Source organism: Rana temporaria, chromosome 11 (genome assembly GCF_905171775.1).
Source record: "Rana temporaria chromosome 11, aRanTem1.1, whole genome shotgun sequence".
NCBI lineage: Eukaryota > Metazoa > Chordata > Amphibia > Anura > Ranidae > Rana > Rana temporaria.
In genome coordinates, this window is record NC_053499.1 from 109032432 (window position 1) to 109053994 (window position 21563).

Here is a 21563-nt window from a genome sequence, read left to right on the forward strand (position 1 = left end):
CTCGGTCCCTTGCTGCGTTGGGCAGTAGCAGGCGTACTGTCTAGGGGACGGACGCTCTGCTTTGGCACCCTGCTCCCTCTTCTGCTGTGCTGGTGGCTCTGTGCGACCAACGCCTCTTTCTCCAAACTACAAGGGTCACCTGCATGAGGTTGATTCCATGTCGGGTCGAGGACCTCATCGTCCTGCACATCATCTTCCACCCAGTCTTCAACACTGCCCTCCTTGTCGGTCCGCACAATTGCAAAAGCACCAGCAGTTGGCAACTGTGTTTCATCATCATCATGCAAGACATGCTGTGATGGTCCCCCCATTAACTCATCCTGAAATATAAGTGGTTGGGCATCGGTGCACTCAATCTCTTCCCCTTCTGAGGCTGGGCTAGGTGGATGGCCCTGGGAACACATGCTAACAGACTCATCAAAAAGAAGAAGAGACTGCTGCATGCTTTGGGGCTCAGACTGCTTGGCTGATTTGCAAGGGGGTGAGGTGAAAGACTGATGGTGGACATCGGCTGCAGGTGCCAACTCTGAACTTTCAGCACAAGACTGGTTGGAAAACAATGTGAAGGAACTGGAGGCACTGTCAGCAACCCAATCTACTACCGCCTGTTCTGCTCCTGGCCTCAACATTCATAGAGCTGGATTAGGCCCAACCAAATACCGCTGCAGGCTCTGTCGGCTACTCGCACCTGAGAAAGGTGTTTCACTTGTGCTTGTAGCTGGCACAGATCGACCACGTCCTCTCCCTGTAACAGGAGCTCCACCAGCAGCACCGCGGCCACATCCCTTATTTGACGTTTTCCTCATATTTCTCAAATTTAGGGTCTTGCCCTAATTTTGATAGTGTAATATGGTGAAATAGGCAGAGATTCACCTATATATTTATCTACCTATAGCAAGAAGCAGGAAGCTAGCACTAAACAATGTACTGCACAGACAGTATATCACAGGGGACAGGTGGAGTGCTGGTGAAATGGGCAGAGATTCACCTATATATTTCTCAAATTTAGGGTCTTGCCCTAATTTTGAGAAATTTTAAATACAAAAATAGTGTAAGCTGGTGAAATAGGCAGAGATTCACCTATATATTTCTCTACCTATAGAAATAAGCAGGAAGTCAGCCCTAAACAATGTACTGCACAGACAGTATATCACAGGGGACATGTGGAGTGCTGGTGAAATGGGCAGAGATTCACCTATATATTTCTCAAATTTAGGGTCTTGCCCTAATTTTGAGAAATTTTAAATACAAAAATAGTGTAAGCTGGTGAAATAGGCAGAGATTCACCTATATATTTCTCTACCTATAGCAATAAGCAGGAAGTCAGCCCTAAACAATGTACTGCACAGACAGTATATCACAGGGGACAGGTGCAGTGGTGTTGAAATATTCAGAGTCACCTATATATTGCTGACTGGCCCTATAGGAAAATATCTGGAACCTGTCCCTGAACTATGTACTTGACAGAAAAACACAGTATATCACAGGTGAACAGGTGGTGGCAGGTGCAGTGCTGTTGAAATATTCAGAGTCACCTATAGAATGCTGACTGTCCCTATAGGAAAATATCTGGAACCTGTCCCTGAACTATGTACTTGACAGAAAAACACAGTATATCACAGGTGAACAGGTGGTGGCAGGTGCAGTGCTGTTGAAATATTCAGAGTCACCTATAGAATGCGGACTGCCCCTATAGGAAAATATCTGGAACCTGTCCCTGAACTATGTACTTGACAGAAAAACACAGTATATCACAGGTGAACAGGTGGTGGCAGGTGCAGTGCTGTTGAACTATTCAGAGTCACCTATAGAATGCTGACTGCCCCTATAGCTGAACAAAATTCCTAAACTATATGAAGCACAGCAGATGTCACAGGAATAAAGAGTGCTTGTTGAGATTTCTGGAGCAGGATACACCTAACACTGTCCCTAAGCAGATTCAGCAGCCTCTCCCTATCCTAATTGAAGCACAGTGGCAACGAGCCAGATACCATCAGATGATGCAGATATCAAAGAAATAAAGTGTTTTTGCTGCAATTTCTGGAGCAGGATACACCTAACACTGTCCCTAAGCAGATTCGGCAGCCTCTCTCTATCCTAATTGAAGCACAGTGACAACGAGCCAATTACCATCAGATGATGCAGATATCAAAGAAATAAAGTGTTTTTGCTGCGATTTCTGGAGCAGGATACACCTAACACTGTCCCTAAGCAGATTCGGCAGCCTCTTTCTATCCTAATTGAAGCACAGTGACAACGAGCCAGATACCATCAGATGATGCAGATATCAAAGAAATTAAGTGTTTTTGCTGAGATTTCTGGAGCAGGATACACCTAACACTGTCCCTATCCAGCAGATTCAGCAGCCTCTCCCTATCCTAATTGAAGCAGAGTGACGATCTTTGCTGTGTGCCTCGATCTAATATAGAGGCTGGTCACATGATGGGTCACATGCTGCACTGGCCAATCACAGCCATGCAATAAGTAGGCATGGCTGTGATCAGTTCCCAGTCACAGTAGTAAAACGAATGGCGATTGGCTGCCGTGCAGCGCGCCAAAACATACCCGAACTCTGAACCCGAACCCAGACTTTTTCCAACTATTCGGGTTCGGGAAAAACCCAAAGTCTGTACCGAACCCGAACTTTACAGTTCGGGTTCACTCAACCCTAGTCACTAACACTGAGGAGGTTTGTGATTGCCACACATCGCCCTCTGGTGGCGATTTAACTTCATTGTTTTTCTTGATACAGAGCGAACTATATATATCATTGTATATCACTTCACATTTATTATCACATTTGTTTGTGCTTACAATTAGCTTTTTGTTTAGAGTTAGCGCAATTTATTTATTTTTCCAATTTTTCCAAGTCTCTAGCATGAGCAAAGTTGCAGTGGTGAGTCTACAAGCAGAGTTCTGTTGCACAACAAAAATTAACTGAAGCAGACTTGCAGAATGTTTGTAAAGAAAGTTGATCTGGAGTCATGCAATGCAGACTTGCTGCAATTGTGCAACTAACTTGTAACAGGCATGTCTAGCAATAGCTTAGCAAGTCATTTTTGAACTTGCAGCTCATCTGTTTGCCATCTGGGCTGCTAATTCCTACCCAAAGCCATTCCCCCCAAGATGTTTCACCCACTGCAGGGCTTAAACATGGGAATAATCCCCAAGTGAAACATGTGGGAGGCATGGCTTTGGGTTGGTGTAAGTGGAGAGCTGTCAGCTGATCACAGGAAATCAAGGTATATACAGGCTGGCTTGTATACAGTGAAAGCAGTTAGGTTCATCTAGCAGTGTGGCTCTAACTTGTTATATTTTAAAATTGTCTAGAGATGTTTTAGTACATCTTAAGCTAGTAATACACTATACAATTGAATTGTGCAATCTTCCTTAGATTTACCAAAACTATATCATATGATATATAATACAACCCTAAACAATAATTTCAGTTTGTATCCACTCAGATAGGCCTTCATACTTCATAGTGTATTGTAGAGCTAAGGGAGATTGAACATTCTGATTGTATGTAGCACTACCCCCGGAGGAGCTGCTGGTTTGTTTTGGGTCTACGCTCTGGCTATCAACCCCTGAAACTGGCTCCAACCCTCCCTTGGCACAACTGGTATCAGTAAGAATTGTGGACCCCACCGGCTGCTGGGGAGCACAATATTTTATCACACCACAGTAAATATGCAAATAAATGGTTATCTTGTGTTGTACTGGTCCCACAGGATAATAGATAGACTGCACACAGATTTGTGCTTAACCAAGGGAACTTTACTTGGTAAAACATAAAAGTAAAAGAACAAAGGTAAAACAAATAGTGAACTACTTACAGGGCCCTGCAAGAGTCAAAAATAGCAACGAATAAATACAGGTTGAGTTATAATGACTATACGGACATGTGTAAGTGCACAGCAAAGAGATTCCTTCAGTAAGATATATTCGCACTGAAGCACCTCCTAGCCTGGCCTTACCCAGCTCTCACTGACAACAATGCTATGCAGCTTAATATAACCAAACACTTAGCTAGAAATATATATATATATATATATATATATATATATATATATATATATATATATATATATATATACCAGGGAGTGCAGAATTATTAGGCAAATGAGTATTTTGACCACATCATCCTCTTTATGCATGTTGTCTTACTCCAAGCTGTATAGGCTCGAAAGCCTACTACCAATTAAGCATATTAGGTGATGTGCATCTCTGTAATGAGAAGGGGTGTGGTCTAATGACATCAACACCCTATATCAGGTGTGCATAATTATTAGGCAACTTCCTTTCCTTTGGCAAAATGGGTCAAAAGAAGGACTTGACAGGCTCAGAAAAGTCAAAAATAGTGAGATATCTTGCAGAGGGATGCAGCACTCTTAAAATTGCAAAGCTTCTGAAGCGTGATCATCGAACAATCAAGCGTTTCATTCAAAATAGTCAACAGGGTCGCAAGAAGCGTGTGGAAAAACCAAGGCGCAAAATAACTGCCCATGAACTGAGAAAAGTCAAGCGTGCAGCTGCCAAGATGCCACTTGCCACCAGTTTGGCCATATTTCAGAGCTGCAACATCACTGGAGTGCCCAAAAGCACAAGGTGTGCAATACTCAGAGACATGGCCAAGGTAAGAAAGGCTGAAAGACGACGACCACTGAACAAGACACACAAGCTGAAACGTCAAGACTGGGCCAAGAAATATCTCAAGACTGATTTTTCGAAGGTTTTATGGACTGATGAAATGAGAGTGAGTCTTGTTGGGCCAGATGGATGGGCCCGTGGCTGGATTGGTAAAGGGCAGAGAGCTCCAGTCCGACTCAGACGCCAGCAAGGTGGAGGTGGAGTACTGGTTTGGGCTGGTATCATCAAAGATGAGCTTGTGGGGCCTTTTCGGGTTGAGGATGGAGACAAGCTCAACTCCCAGTCCTACTGCCAGTTTCTGGAAGACACCTTCTTCAAGCAGTGGTACAGGAAGAAGTCTGCATCCTTCAAGAAAAACATGATTTTCATGCAGGACAATGCTCCATCACACACGTCCAAGTACTCCACAGCGTGGCTGGCAAGAAAGGGTATAAAATAAGAAAAACTAATGACATGGCCTCCTTGTTCACCTGATCTGAACCCCATTGAGAACCTGTGGTCCATCATCAAATGTGAGATTTACAAGGAGGGAAAACAGTACACCTCTCTGAACAGTGTCTGGGAGGCTGTGGTTGCTGCTGCACGCAATGTTGATGGTGAACACATCAAAACACTGACAGAATCCATGGATGGCAGGCTTTTGAGTGTCCTTGCAAAGAAAGGTGGCTATATTGGTCACTGATTTGTTTTTGTTTTGTTTTTGAATGCCAGAAATGTATATTTGTGAATGTTGAGATGTTATATTGGTTTCACTGGTAAAAATAAATAATTGAAATAGGTATATATATTTTTTTTGTTAAGTTGCCTAATAATTATGCACAGTAATAGTCACCTGCACACACAGATATCCCCCTAAAATAGCTAAAACTAAAAACAAACTAAAAACTACTTCCAAAAATATTCAGCTTTGATATTAATGAGTTGTTTGGGTTCATTGAGAACATGGTTGTTGTTCAATAATAAAATTAATCCTCAAAAATACAACTTGCCTAATAATTCTGCACTCCCTGTATAATTCAAGACTTACTACAGTCTTTAAATCAGGTACCACACAAGGGTAGTTTGGTTAATCAGACCAAACGTCAATACGATCGTGTTTGACTGTTCACGCGTATATTAGTTGCATGCGGTGGTGCACAATGGTTGTTTTTTAATCCAGAAAAGGGAACAAATAAACTGATGAATGATGCCCAGGTAATCAAATCACAACGGCAATTCTAGATGATTCACCCTTCTGCAATACAGTCCGTATACTTGGGCAGGTGCCTGGCCTTTCCGGATTGCTCAGTCTGCGAAACTGCAATCATCGCTCTTTCCGACACCGACAGTTCCTGGTCCTCACACAGGTCACCGTTGAGCTGGGACACAGTCCGGTCACTCCATCAGGGATCCTCTCTTTCCTTCTGGACGATCCACACAGGCGTGGATAGGCCTCGAGACTCCGACCTAGGCTTCCGGAAAAGGCGCCTCACACAGGCGTCCCCCTTGGTTGAGGAGGCGGTCCAGAGAGAGCGCGCCAATGACGTTCTCCCCCTTTAAATTCCTTCCCCCAGCAGGCTGTGCGGGGTGCAAAGTACTTTGGGATTGCACAGTTGCACTCTGGGTATTGTAGTCCATCAATTAACCAGGGCAATGGAGTCTCCCTGTACTTCGATTCCCACAATTCCTCGCTGCACCAGTGTAAAACCAAATAGAAGGTGGCTATCCAATAATTGGCCACTGGAGGGAGCCGAGTTCCTTCTATATCTGCAAATGGCAGTCTTTTAACCATTGTGACGGTATGCGAGGTGCGTTACATGACAATAGGTACATTTCACCTCGCATTCGTTCCATTATGAGGGAGTGAACCGGAATCCGGTCCGGGTTTCACAGCCTCCGGGGCTGGCTAGGAATCCGGCCCGGATGTTTGGGCCCACTGGAGTCCACAGTCAGGTGGACTTTAAAAGACCAGGAAGAAAGCACAACGGTGTGCTGGGGTTTTGGAGACTCAGGAGGGAACCTGAGTGTGAGGGGCTCTAGGGAGAGTAACTGCAAGGAAAGATTTGCTTTATTGTTATTTTGTGGGTGATGGGGACCAGCCCCGCACTGTATAGAGAGGAGATCCTGTTTGTTTAGTTTAGCGCCGGACGGCAAGGATTTAATTTACTGTTTTGTTTATTTTTACCTGCATACCATTTATAAATAAAATCTGGCATCCGCCAGACTTAAAAGAAAGTGCCTGCTTGCGGACTGTGATTCAGAAAAGGTGATCCCCACGAGCTAATCCCTCACACCATATAGAAAGTGATACCTTGCTACATGTATAAAACCGATTTAATTGATTTAGTGGTTTTAAAAACTCTTGTATTACATAAACCTCCAGTGAAAATTATATATATATATATATATATATATATATATATATATATATATATATATATATATATATATATATACACACACACACACACACACACACACACACACACGTGTTTTAGCTATAGTAAGGAAGGGTTGGAACCCTAGCATCTTTACTCTCATTAGGGAGATTTCCTTGCACTTCCTGTTTCTCTCCAAGACAAGCAGAAAAATTGTAATCCTCTAAAACAGTTCTCCCCAGTGGGAGATGTTCCCTCTATTTAACGTTTTAGATTACCAGCATCAACTTTCCTTCCATTCCCAGATAGCAAGGATAACTTGCCACAAATTTGTGGCAGTGTTGAATTGCAAATCTGTTAAGTTGCTGCACATTTTTACTGGCAGGATGTACACTTGCATAACACTTAAAGCACAAGTTCTAGCTGACACTTTTCCAATTTGTAGCAAAGTCTCTAGCAAGAGCAAAGTTGCAGTGGCGAGTCTACAGCAAGAGCTCTGCAAATCTACAGCATGATTATTCAGCCACAACAACCCCTGTGGTGGGATGACTTTTGCCTAACTTAACTGAACCAGAACTTGCAGCAGACTTGCAGAATGTTTGCAAAGAAAGTTGATCTGGAGTCATGTAATGTGGACTTGCTGCTATTTTGCATTAAACTTGTAAAGCCTGGCAAGTCTAGTAATAGCTTAGCAAGTCATTTTCAAACTTGCAGCACATTTGCTTGCTTATCTGGGCACCCCCAAAACAGCTATGCGAGAATGGACTACATTTTTTAAACCCCTATAATCTTTGCCAATTTAAAGGGTGCCTCTATCCATACTTGTGTTTGGCCAGCCCATCAAATTACCTTTTTTGACACCGAGTTTATTAAGCTCAGACTTACCCCCATACATTTGGAGACTTAATGAGGCTCTACTTTTGGATGCAGTGATGGAGGCAGAGGTCTCGGAGATACTAGAGGAATACTTTGAATTCGATTCCTCCCCGGGAAACAGCTTTTACCACGCAATGGGCTGCACATAAAGCAGTTTTAAGGGGTGAATTATTTAATTTGGCATCTATCCCAAAATAAGATTAAATCAACAAATAAATATTAACCCTCACTCGGGAATTAGACCAGTTGTATAAGATTTCCCCGGATCTTAATTCTGCTTCAACTAGGCACTCCATTGAACATCAACTATTAAAACTAGATTCCCTATTATCAGCTAAGGTAGAAAAGGAATTAAAGTGGTCTAAAGCAAAAATGTTATTGCATAGTAATGTCGCCTCCACTAGATTTGCCGGAAAGCAGAACCAGTCTCTATGCCCCACTCATGCATATAAATTACAAACCCCCTCAGGCTTGATTACATCTCATCCACCGGAGGTTTTAGAAAAAAAATGTCAAAAAATTGCATTCATCCCTTTTAGCTCCCCATCAGACTGAACCCTCAGCGCATATTGACTCTTGGTTTTCTTCCATCCCAATCCCTACTCTTAACCTTTCACAATTGAAATCCTTAAACTCCCCGGTCACTCTGTTTGAGGTCACTAGGGTTATCCAAGCCCTAAAAAAGGGCTCCACCCCTGGCCCAGATAAATTTACATCTTTGGATTATAATCAATTCTCCTCCCATTTGTCCCCGAGACTGGTTCAGCTTTTTAACTATATTCTTCAGGGGCATAGGTTCCCTGAGGAAATGATTTTAGCTAACAAGTCTTTGATCCCAAAGCCCAACAGAGACCACTCCCTACCCCAAAATTATAGAAATATCTTGGTCATCAACAATGACTTAAAGATATTCAGCAGATATTTAACATTATTATCCCCTTTTTGCTCTTGCCATTTCAATTGGGCTTTTTTCCAAACCACTTTATCACTGATAATATTCATTTTGCCACTAATATTATTCAGGATGCAAATTTATACTCCAAAAAAAATGTTGCTGCTTGGCCTTGATATTCACAAGGCCTTTTATAGTGTCTTGTGGAGCTATATTTCTCTCCTCCTACAGTGATATGGCTTTCAGGGTGAGTTTTTCTGGGCTTTCCAGGCCCTTTATCACAACTCTAGAATCCAGATTAAAATTCCGGGTTGCAACCCTGATTTTTTCCAGCTTGGTTGGGGTACCAGGCAGGGCTGTCCCCTGACACCTTTAATATTTGCATTGGCAATTGAGCCTCTCAGCACTGCTATCCTGAGACATCCTGATATTGCCAAATCTGAGATTTGGGCTAAATTTGCTAAGATATCGGGTCTCTCTGTTAATGTGACTAAATCAGTGGCATTCCCTGTCAATTTTGCTCTATCTGAGCTGGAAACTATTAAATCATCTTTCCCCTTTGTCTGGTCCTCATCCTCCCTCTCTTATCTAGGGACCACACTTCCCAGAAACTATCAACGGTTATTTAAAAGTAACTTCCCCCTTTAGTAGCCAAAATTAAACATCTACTCAAAATTTGTTCTGCATATCCCATTTACTTTTTAGGCAGGGTGACGGCAATAAAAAAAAAAAACGCCTATATCTTTTTCGATCCCTTCCAGTTTTTATTTCTAAGCCCTATCTCCTTAAGATCCAAATTGATTTGAATAACTTTATTTGGCAAGTCAAGTCCCCAAAATTTGTCAAGGCGGTATTATACCGTTCCCTTAAAAGGGGGTTTAGGGATACCACAGATATGGTTATATTATCTGGCCAGTAAATCACACAATTATCGCAATGGAATACTATAGACTCTCCTGTCCCCTGACTTAGGTTTGATCAAGTCGCTATCGCTCCATACTACCTTCCAGGTTTATTATGGTTCTCTAAAACTCAGATATTAGACATAATGAGTCGTAACACAGTGGTTATCCAATCACTGAAACTGGATTTTATATAGACATAAGTTGTCACTTATCTCTAAAGCCCCTCCTGGGCCTTGTTTTTGGGGGACCCCAGACTCCCCACAGCCTTTGAGGATCAAAGGGCATTCCAATGGTGGATAGACCAAGGCATGACTACAGTCATGGTTGTTAAGTTTGAAGCAAAGCTTATATCCTTGCCTCAGCTGCAGTCCCAAAAAAAGTCCCCTCTCTGGAATTCTATCATTACCTATAAATTAGACACTTTTTTCTAACACTTTATTCATTAATCCTGGCAGATGTCCATACTACTTCCTTTGAATTTATATGCAGAAATGCACCCAGACATATTTTGGGAATGTGATAGATTCCAACCTACTCGAAGGCAGCTATTCACACTGATTGGCAAGTTGGCGGGCAGACATCTAGTTCTAACACATGAACATTGCCTTTTATTTGATAAAATTCTGAATGTCCCCAAATATATGCTGAGACTCATATGCACTACCTGTTAGCTATGCAATAGGCTATCACCCTTAATTGGAAACCTAGTATGGTACCTTTCTCTCAAGTGATCTCTCGAATAGACCAAATTATGTTGTTTTATAATTGTCATAACAGTGGGTTTTCATGTAATGGATTTATGCTTAGATCTGTTTTTTTTCTCTGTTCCTTTAGACAATATTTCCCATTTTATTTTTCAAATGGTATTCTCTTTTGAGACAATATACAGTTTGTATATTATGCAAATTCTTTTTCCCCACCTGGTCTTGGATATATAACTACAACTTCTGACTATTTGTTATGGGACAACCCCCACCTGGGGATGCAAACTCGTGGACAGGATTATGGAGCATCTTGGATATCTATGACACGTGATCACATTTCTACTGTATTGTTTTATACTTAGTTGTCATAATCTTGCATGTGTCTCTTCTCATATTCAGTTTTTTCTTGATCTTTACAATACAAGTTTGTAAACAAAATAAATAAAAAAATAAATAAATAATGTCCAATAAAACTTAGCCTGTGTTGTGAAAAGGTTTCTGTATTGGAAGCAAGGTAAAATTGTAGAAGAACTAAAAAACAATCATCAGCACTCAAGTGTAGAAAAAGGATGCCAACTATTAAAATCACTAATGCCCACATTGAATTATTTTGTAAAATCCTTGATACATTTTATTAAAATAAATACAGTATAATGGCTCTGATAATCTAGGGTATGCCCTTGAAATGTGTAAGCAGTTATGCACGCTGGAGGTAGTGCCTACGCCTGCTATGAGAGATTTACCATCAATAGCTTGTATCTAATGGTTGGAGGGATCTTTAAGATTATGGTTTTATGTACTATGAGCATAAACCGAGCTCCTTTGTGAATACAATATATTTATTTTAATAAAATAATCAAGCATCTTACACAATGTAGGTGCACTTCACGATTACACTGCAAGATATTACAGTATTGCTTTTTGACACAATGTTTTAAACAATGCCCACCATTTTAGGGGGAGTGTTTTTGAAGTTGTGCAATTTATTTAATGTAAAGGCAATTATTTTTCTTTAGTTTAAAAAAAAAAAAATTGAATTGTTAAAGACCCTACCAAGTATTTTTTGCTGTATAATTACCTTTGGAGAGATTACCTTTTTTACTTCCTGTCCTAGAGAAGAATTTCCCAATGTTTTAGTGACAGTTCTAAAATTATAGATTTTCCCTCACTTTTTGTTAGTGGTCGCCTGTACCACACATATACCTGTCGCACGAAAAATCACTCTGTGTTTTAAAAATATGTATGCAAGATCACTGTCATGCGTCCATTGGAAGACCGTACCAACGACTAAGCACGTATGCGAGACCCTTCTTCTTCATCCATGGGACCTACTTTGTTTGCTGCACTTCGTAGACACATGGCGACTGACCCACCCGACTGATCGTGACTTCACCTTCTTCTCACCCCCCCCATAATTCCTTCTCCCACATAGACTTTTTTTTGCCTCCCCAGCATTAAATTCACTACAGCGCGATCTGACGATCAGCGATGCAGTGATATCGGACCACAGTCCAATACTGTCAACTTTAGCAAATGCCAAATCCTCCTCCCACTTGGCGCTTTCTCTCGTATTTAGTTGACAATGAGGACTTCCGCTGCATGCTTTATGATGCTTGGATGGAATATGCCTCCACTAATAGTGCACACCTTACCGATCCTAACCTCATTTGAGAGCCAGGTAAAACTTTCCTGTGGGGAAAAATGATCTCCTATACCTCTCAGCTTAAAAAGCATTCAGGACAGCAATACCAACAGGCAAGCAAAACTCTGTTTGGCACATGAAACCCTAACAGAAACACGCATTTTGGCTAACATCAAAGCCTGGCAGCTAGCTAAGCGTAATTTCGATTTGTGGGTAGAACAGCTAGAAGCAGCCAAATTGTCTTACACCACTTTGCACTTCCATAAATTTGGCAACAAAGTGGGCAGACTCTTAGCCAAACTGTGGTCTGGTCTTAGATAACCCCCTCATATACCTGCTCTAAAAAAAAAAACACGGTGGGCTCTCTGGTTACCTCACCTAAAGAGATTTGCAAACTCCTTGCTGACTACTACACATCCCTCTACTCTGAGGATTCAATTGATCAGAAAGTAGCGGAGGCTTTGCTAGCCAAAATGCAACTTACCTCAGCACATCTGGAGGTCCTTAATGCCCCCATCTCTCTAGACTATATCAAATATATTAAATCCCTAGCCTCATGTAAGGCCCAGGCCTCCTTCCCTCCCTACTGGAACTCAGGCATACATTAAACGTATACCTACACCCAGGCTCCTATAGACAAGTATGAATAGAACATCTATTATGGTTTGGTCTCAAATAGTTGCCGACACCCCTGATGAACAGAAAAAAATGGAGGATCCCCCAGGGTGGGGCTTTTTAGGCAACAGTAGTACTTGTACTACTGTTGCCTAAAAAGCCCCACCCTGGGGGATCCTCCATTTTTTTTTTTTTTTTTAGGCTCCTATAGACCGATCTCCTTGATCAACATGGGTGTTAAAATCCTTTCCAAGATAGTAGCGTCGCAAATGGCTCCTTTACTCCCCTCTATATTTCACCAAGTCCAGTCTGGTTTTGTCCCAGGGACACTGCGACGCTGAACATTTTCAGGGTCTTGTTGGCACTAGAATATGCCAAATCACACCCAGATCAGGATATTGCCATCATTTCACTTGACACCAAAAATGCATTTGAGAATATTAGCTTTTCTTGGCTTTTCAAGGTCATGGGCGCTTTTGTTTTTTTGGGGCAGGTCGTACGCTTTTTACAACAGATGTATGAGTCTCCAACGGATTGCCTCGTCACTCCTGATTTTATTTCAGACACTATTCCTTTGACAAAGCGAATGAGACAGGGATACCTACTTTCCCTCTCCTCTTCAATATAGCGATTGAGCCTCTGTCCGGGATTCTCAAATCTTCCAATGGGGTTAGCGGTGTCACTATTGGTGACCAAATTATCTGATCCGCTTTATTTGCAGATGATATCTTATTATTTTCCTCCAACCCTCTTTTAGATTTTGACATACTTCAAAAAATGATTTGCGCCCTTCCGATTTCGGGTTTCTAAATCAATTTTGACAAAAGTGAAGTCTTAGCGCTATATCCCAATGGCATATGAAAGGGCGATTGTCTTCCCCATTTATTCTTGCGACCCAGAACATCACTTACTTGGGCCGAGAAGCTTCCTCTATATATTTTCTCAACTACCCACCTCTAATTACAAAAATTGTTAAGGAGTTGGAGGCTTGAGCTGCCCTCCCCCTCTAGCTCTTTGGGAGATCTCACCTTTTTAAAATGGTGCAATTTGCACGTTTACTATACCCGATGCAAACTATACCTCTCCTATTAAAACATTCTGATATACAGAAAATACGGTACATAAGGCACTCGCTGCCTTCATTTGGTCCCACAATAAACTCTGTCTCCCTAAGTCAGAGGGTGGTGCAGGCCAGAGAGAGAGACTAAAAAACCTTCAGCCTTTAGAACCACTTTAACCACTTCAGCAGTTTTACCCCCCTTCCTGACCAGGCCATTTTTTGCTTTTTGACACTGCATTATTTTAAACTGACAATTGTGCGGTCATGCAAAGCTGTACCCAAACAAAATGTATATAATATTTTTCACACAAATAGAGCTTTCTTTTGGTGGTATTTGATCACCACTGCGATTTGCATTTTTTGCGCTACTAACTTTTTTCATTAGTAGCACAAAAAATAAAAATTTATATTTTTATTTGAAGAATACATGTTTTTTATTTTTTTACTTCTGGCTATAAAAAATCCCAGTAAATGTGTGTATATATATATATATATATATATATATATATATATATATATATATTGTACAGGACGCCGTGGCTGGGTCCTGGAAGGAGGCTATATTTCCCCTCTGTTTGGACGGTGGTCCCTTTAAGGGAACAGAAAGGGTTAACGCACCTGTCCAAGGATGTGGCTTAAAGCAAGACAGGAAGTTGTAGGTGGGGATGGAGGAGTATAGTAGAGACTGTGCATGGTGAATGGTGGACAAGGAAAAGCTATGAAAGCTGTGAAAGCACTTGGCAGTGTCCTGCCTGGAAGCCTGCTACTTGGGAACTTACCTGCAAGGACTGTTTAACTGCGATAGCAGTTCTGAGCTCTACAAGTCGGTGAGACTGATTATTTCTTTTGTTTTTGGTGCTGTGAAGCCATTTAAGTTTAATAAACCTCAGTTTTGATTTAAAAGCCTGTGTCCTGCGATCTAGACGGTTCCCCGAACTTTACAATATATACAGTATGTATGTGTGTATATATATATGATTTTTTTTTATACTAGTAATGGTGGTGATCAGTGAATTATAGCGGGACTGCAATTCTATGGCAATCATTTTTGACACTTTGTGGGAACCAGCGACACTAATACAGAGATCAGTGTTAAAAATATACACTGTCACTGTACTAATGACACCGGCTTGGAAAGGTTAACATCTAGGGTGATTAAAGGGTTAGATTTGTGCCTAACCAGTGTTATGTATGTACTGTGAGCTACTTTTACTAAGGGATGTGCCGGTTTTTATTCCCTGCTTTTCAGAAAAAAAAAAAAAAAAACAGCACATCCCCGCTGACAGGACAAAAATTGGCAAAGCTCTGTCCCGTCTTCCTCCTTGCCAATCAGCAGTCAATAATTAGCTGGCACCCGCTGATCGGCTTGTGCTGTCACTAATCACAGCACAGCAAGGGTGGCACATGCAAACCCTACCCAGAAGTGCTGGATCACATATTAGATACGTGATCCGGCACAGAAGAGCCAACCTGTCACCGCACTCCTCTGTGAGGTGGTCGGCAAGCAGTTAATCCAGTTTCATGCATCAGGTCCCAAATGTTTACTATATTACAGTGGAATTTTATCTCACTATGTATACATTCTATTGATCTTTTGGTTACTTCATATGGAAAGAGAAGAAACAAAAAAAGAAAAGAAAAAGTTACTGCAAGAAAGAAAGAATAGTTATACCAGGCATTTTATGGGCAATGTTTACCTCTGGGTGCAATTCCTATAGAGCTGCGACTCTGCCTCTGTGACTTTTCCTCCTCTTCTTCCTCATTGAAGTCATCCATGTCTGCAATGTCTGAAGGCTTTAGACTCAGGAGACTGGCAACACTCTGCATGTCTTCATCCCTGCCATGTAAACACAGAAAGGTACTGTAAATGTCAAGGCAAGACTAAACAAATTATGTCACATAGTATGTGTTCATATGCATAAATTCTGCTTGTACTTTGGTGGTCCTGACTCCTGTGTAACCTGAGCATGGTATAATTAACATTTTGCATAATTATGACCATTTGTTTAGCTCCCCAAAAAATCAGGGCTATATTGTGTGAAAGTAACATGGCCAACAAGTGAAACTTCACTCTTTCAGTCAACATTGACCATTTAAAATCCTTATGCTGCTAGCTTTATATTTACCCATTTTAAACTTTTTTTTTTTACATTTCTTCAGTTACCTTCCGGTATTCATGTGTAAGCAAATTATGGCATACACCCGAGGAGTCTTTAGTCTTTTTTCAGCTAAGCACACCTTCCTGCATGCATGCCCAAGCTAAGAGCAGATAGATTCCAGGGAGTAAATACCCCAGCAAAGCACGAGGCTTTGGCAAAAAAAAAAACGCCAAAAGCCCTTAAACTCACATTTAGGAGCAGCAGTGTACATGAGGCCTAATAAATACTACCTTGTACGGTATCACTCTATGCAAGTTTTTGTTCCAATTACGCATGTTATGGGTTTTACGGTATCTCTGGCTCCAACAAGACTATATGTATTTGCACTTCCTAGTGTTTACTGGAATTTGCGGTGCTGGCTGATATGTGGATTCAGGACCAGCTGGATACATCTTGCTGACTGATTATATATAAGCCTGTTTTGACTTGGGTGGTATAAACCTCACCAAGTCAACACCATCTGGCGCCGGACCAAAAGACCGACACGAGGAGAGATGACATCACTTCCTCTGCCTGTGTTTACAATTCACAGTCAGAGGAAGAAGCTCAGTCGCCAGGCGCGATCATGAGGAGGTGGCCATGATTCGGTGGCCGCCCCCTCATCACGGATCACTCCTGTAACGATTCTGACTGCCGCAGGCACTGGGGGGACCCGATCTGGCCCCCCCACCGGCTGGGAGGCAGGGTCGTATATATACACAAATCTGCCTGCCCGTGCCATTGTGTCGACGTATATTGTCATGCAGCGGTCGGCAACTGGTTAAACTTGGCTGGGTGAGGCATATGTGCATTAGCATCTCTGCAACGTAGGTCCAGCAATTGTTTTTGCAGAGCATGGATCTCTTCATGTTGCCCTTTGACCACACTTTGCAGTCCGGCAAATTGTTCTTGGTAGGTGACACCAAACTCCTGCAGCTCCGCAATTTGCTGCCTGAAAGGAGCCACAGCATTTGCTATAGCGGCCTCCATGTTTTAGGCCAGATTATTCTGTCACAATCAGGTGTCGGGTTTGAAGACCAGTTGCTTTAGCAGTTGCAGGACTACCACTGACCAGCAGGATAGGTATACAGGCAGTCACTCTGGTAGATGACACAGGCTCACCTGAGGTGCAGAGTCTAAGTACTAGCCGGTGTTCACCAGAGCTCCTGATGGTGAAGATGTATTTAGCTGTGCGCTATTACCAGGTCGCGGCCCTCAGGTTTGCCCCACCAGGGTGTCAGCAAGCTTGGGTCCAGTAGCGGATGAGGTGATAAGGATTAAACAGCAGCATGGTCAGTAAACAAGCCAAATGGTTTGTAACGTGTAGTTGCAGGTTGGGATCAGGCAGTAGAGTAGTCAAAGAACAAGCCACGAGTGGTAGCAAAATACAGACGACAGCAGGGAGGTCAAGAGCAAGGCACTGGCTGATAAGGCACAATAACCTTTCAAAGAGGAAGGGCTGAGACAAGGCTTATATAGGAAGTTCATGGGTGTAGCAAGGAGTTAAAGGTTCATCAGCAATCAAGACAAGGCAGAGTTGTCCAATGGATCAGATAGGATTGAGCAATAGATCAGGCAGGGAGCTGTCCAGCATTCCAGATATCTCAGTGGAAAGAGTCAATGCCAGACAAAGAAAAGATCTCATGTACGGACACAGTATTTTATTGTTTTGCTGCAGCATTTAGGGCAGAGAAATTTGCCTGCTATAGTCTACAGCTGGTGGTGTGCTACTGGCAGATTTTCTGCAAGGAGCTGTGACACCCTTCGCTATACCATCACCCCTTTCAGTGGAGTCTGCTGAAAGGTCATAAGGTATAGTGGGGGTAGACTGCAAAGGTGGTGGGAGGTTAAATGTCTTTTCAAGCATGTCGCCGTCGTTGTCATCGTCATCTTGCTGTTTACCAGAGTTCTCCCCTCTCTGTAGGCTCATGTTCCTACCTTCTTCAACCTCAGAACTAGGATCTAAATCAAGTAATGGATGTGCATCGTCAAGGATCAAGTGACTGACGCTGTGTTCAAATAACTCAGCTGATTCCTCCATGCCTGATGCTGGAAGAAGCTGTGGACAAGGAGGCAGAATAAGCCACTCTGGCAGCTGAGGTGGACTGTGCACTAGTCTCTGCTTGGGTGATGGATAATGAGGATGGTTTAGTAAGCCAGTCCACCACCTCCTCTGCATGCTGTGGCTGGATTCCACAGGCAAAATCACTAAACAGAGGAAATTTGCCCTGCCCAAGGATGGACCACATCTACCTTTGCCTGTGGAGACAGACACTGCTGGCCCACTCACAGTGTCATGGGAAACCTCTGCCTCTCCTTGTTAGCCTCCCAAACATGATGTGGGGGCTTATTAACAAAATGTAATAGATGGGAAAATGAGTATGTGGATGCACTTTAATCAATGAATAGTGGTGTTTGGTGCACTCTTAGTGCACTAACTTGAGTACTCACTACACAAACACACTCCAATGACACTACAATATACTGCAGTAAATCTGCACTGCAATATACTGCGGTAAATCTGTACCAATGCACTGAAATGTACTGTGTTAAACATGCAGTAACGCACTGTAATATACTGCAGTAAACCTGCAATAACGCACTGAAATATACTTTGTTAAATGTGCAGTAAAGCACTGCAATATACTGTGGTAAACCTACAATAATGCACTGAAATATACTGCATTAAATGTGCACTAATGCAGTATTCAACAAATTCCAGGCGCCAGGTCGCCGTTGCGCCTAGAATTATTGACCTGGCGCCCATGGCAGCAGAGCTGGGGTATCCTGAGAGGGTCGCCGCGCATCCCCCCCACACCCGTGATCCCCGCAATCGGGTCGTGCCGCTAATTGAGGCCGCGACTTTGCGGCCTATGCATCGGGCGGTATGGATAACTCATGTAGGCGATGATACAAGCAGAGGCTGCGGGCGCTCCGCCTCCGGCCGCCTCTTGCCCCGGGGATTGGGGAATTTCTCTGAGGGGGCGGTGCCACGGGGAGTCACAGGAAAGGAGCTGGCCGGAGGCTGCACATGCTGTTCGCGCTCTGTGAGATCAAGGTTAAAGGTAAGAAGCAAAAAAGACAATAGTTTTAAAACCATAACTATATAGGATTTTTGCACTTATGGTTCACACTAGCAACACTGAGTTAGGGCACAGGCATATTGATATTGTTCACTTTGCAGCTACTGTGCCCATCAATTGTCACTACTGTGCCATGCCAAACGCAGCCACTGTGCCCATCAATTGTCACCACTGTGCCATGCCATCAAACGCAGCCACTGTGCCATCAATTGTCACCACTGTGCCATGCCATCAAACGCAGCCACTGTGCCATCAATTGTCACCACTGTGCCATGCCATCAAACGCAGCCACTGTGCCATCAATTGTCACCACTGTGCCATGCCAAACGCAGCCACTGTGCCATCAATTGTCACCACTGTGCCATCAATTGTCACCACTGTGCCATGCCATCAAACACAGCCACTGTGCCATTAATTGTCACCACTGTGCCATGCCAAACGCAGCCACTGTGCCTTCAATTGTCACCACTGTGCCATGCCATCAAACACAGCCACTGTGCCATCAATTGTCACCACTGTGCCATGCCAAACGCAGCCACTGTGCCTTCAATTGTCACCACTGTGCCATGCCATCAAACACAGCCACTGTGCCATCAATTGTCACCACTGTGCCATCCCATCAAATGCAGTCACTGTGCCATGCTATCAAACGCAGCCACTGTGCCATCAATTGTCGCCACTGTGCCATGCCATTAAACAAAGCCACTGTGCGATCAATTGTCACCACTGTGACATGCCAAATGCAGCCACTGTGCCATCAATTGTCACCACTGTGCCATGCCAAATGCAGCCACTGTGCCATCAATTGTCACCACTGTGCCATGCCATCAAACGCAGCCACTGTGCCATCAATTGTCACCCCTGTGCCATGCCATCAAACGCAGCCACTGTGCCATGCCATCAAACGCAGCCACTTTGCCATCAATTGTCACCACTGTGCCATGCCATCAAACGCAGCCACTGTGCCATCAATTGTCACCACTGTGCTATGCCATCAAACGCAGCCACTGTGCCATCAATTGTCACCACTGTGCCATACCCCCAAACGCAGCCACTGTGCCATCAATTGTCACCACTGTGCCATGCCATCAAACGCAGCCACTGTGCCCATCAATTGTCGCCACTGTGCCAATTGTTGCCACTGCTCCTAGATTCCAAGCAAATTTGTCAAGCCCTGCACTAATGCACTGAAATATACTGTGATAAATGAGCACCAACACACTGAAATATACTGCATTAACCACGCACTAACACACTGCAATATACCGTGGTAAACCTGCAAAAAACGCACTGCAATATACTATGGGAAACAAGCAATAGCGCACTGAAATATACTACGTTAAACTTGCACTAACATACTGCAATGTACTGCGGTAAACCTGCAATAACGCACTGAAATATACTGCGTTAAACACGCAGTAACGCACTGCAATATACTATGGGAAACGTGCAATAGCGCACTGAAACATACTACATAAACTTGCACTAACACACTGCAACATACTCCGGTAAACATGCACCAATGCACTGAAATATACAGTGTTAAGCATGCAGTAATGCTGTCAGAAAAGTAGAAATATGCCAAGGCACATAGTTATGGGCAGAAGAAGAATTTCTGTTAGCCAAATCTATAGATGAAGAAATCCTGTTAGCCAAAACCATGGACAGAGAATCTTCGTTAGCCATACTGTTGTAAATGTGTACCAACGCACTGAAATATACTGTGCTAACCGTGCACTAACACACTGCAATACATTGTTGTAAACTGCAATAAGGCACTGAAATATACTACGTTAAACGCGCACTAACGCATTGCAATATACTGTGGAAAATGTGCAATAATGTACTTAAATATACTGCGTTAAAAGTGCACTAACGCACTGCAATATACTGTGGTAAACATGCACCAACGCACTGAAAAATACTGCATTAAGTGCGCACTAACACACTGCAATATACTGCAGTAAACCTGCAATAAAGCACTGAAATATACTATGTTAAATTTGTAGTAACGCACTGAAATATACTGTGTTAAACGTGCACTAACCCTTTGCAATATACAGTGATAAATCTGCAATAATGCACTGGAATATATTACGTTAAACGCACAGTAACGTAATGCAATATACAATGGGAAACGTGCAATAGCGCACTGAAATATACTGTGTTAAGTGTGCAGTAACGCACTTCAATATACTGCAATAAACGTGCACTAACACACTGCAATATACTGCGGTAAACCTGCAATAACGCATTGAAATATTGTATACAGCAGTAACGCACTGAAAAATACTGCAGGAAAACTGTCCGGACAAAATAAAATGACTAAAGTAAAAATATATGGTCGCCCTACACTCACATCGCACTATCACTAGATTTACATTAAAGTGAAACTATTCTATCTCTCTCCACGCCAATATCACAGTGCAAATGGCCGCTATGGTAAGAATATTTTTATAATGTGGATGGAACTAAGAGCAATGAGCCATGATTGGATAGAGTCATTATGACTGTGTCCAATCATGGCTCTGACATTGCTATGCGCCCTGATTGGACAAAGCTTTAATTGCTTTAGCCAATCAGGACTTCCAATGCACTGTGCAGCAGCGCAGTGCACCGTGGTTCTTCCGCGGGCCAAACA

At 42.8% G+C, this 21563-nt stretch overlaps 1 protein-coding gene across 5 annotated transcripts in view; it reads right to left on the bottom strand.

Annotated features, from left to right (window-relative positions):
- Positions 1-21563, bottom strand: part of LOC120917489 (EH domain-binding protein 1-like) — a 468369-nt gene that overhangs the window by 206148 nt on the left and 240658 nt on the right. For all 5 annotated transcript variants that reach the window (XM_040328818.1, XM_040328816.1, XM_040328817.1 and 2 more), the window contains exon 6: positions 15399-15538. In XM_040328818.1, the coding sequence (XP_040184752.1) occupies positions 15399-15538 (140 nt within the window). The remainder of the gene's footprint in view (positions 1-15398; positions 15539-21563) is intronic.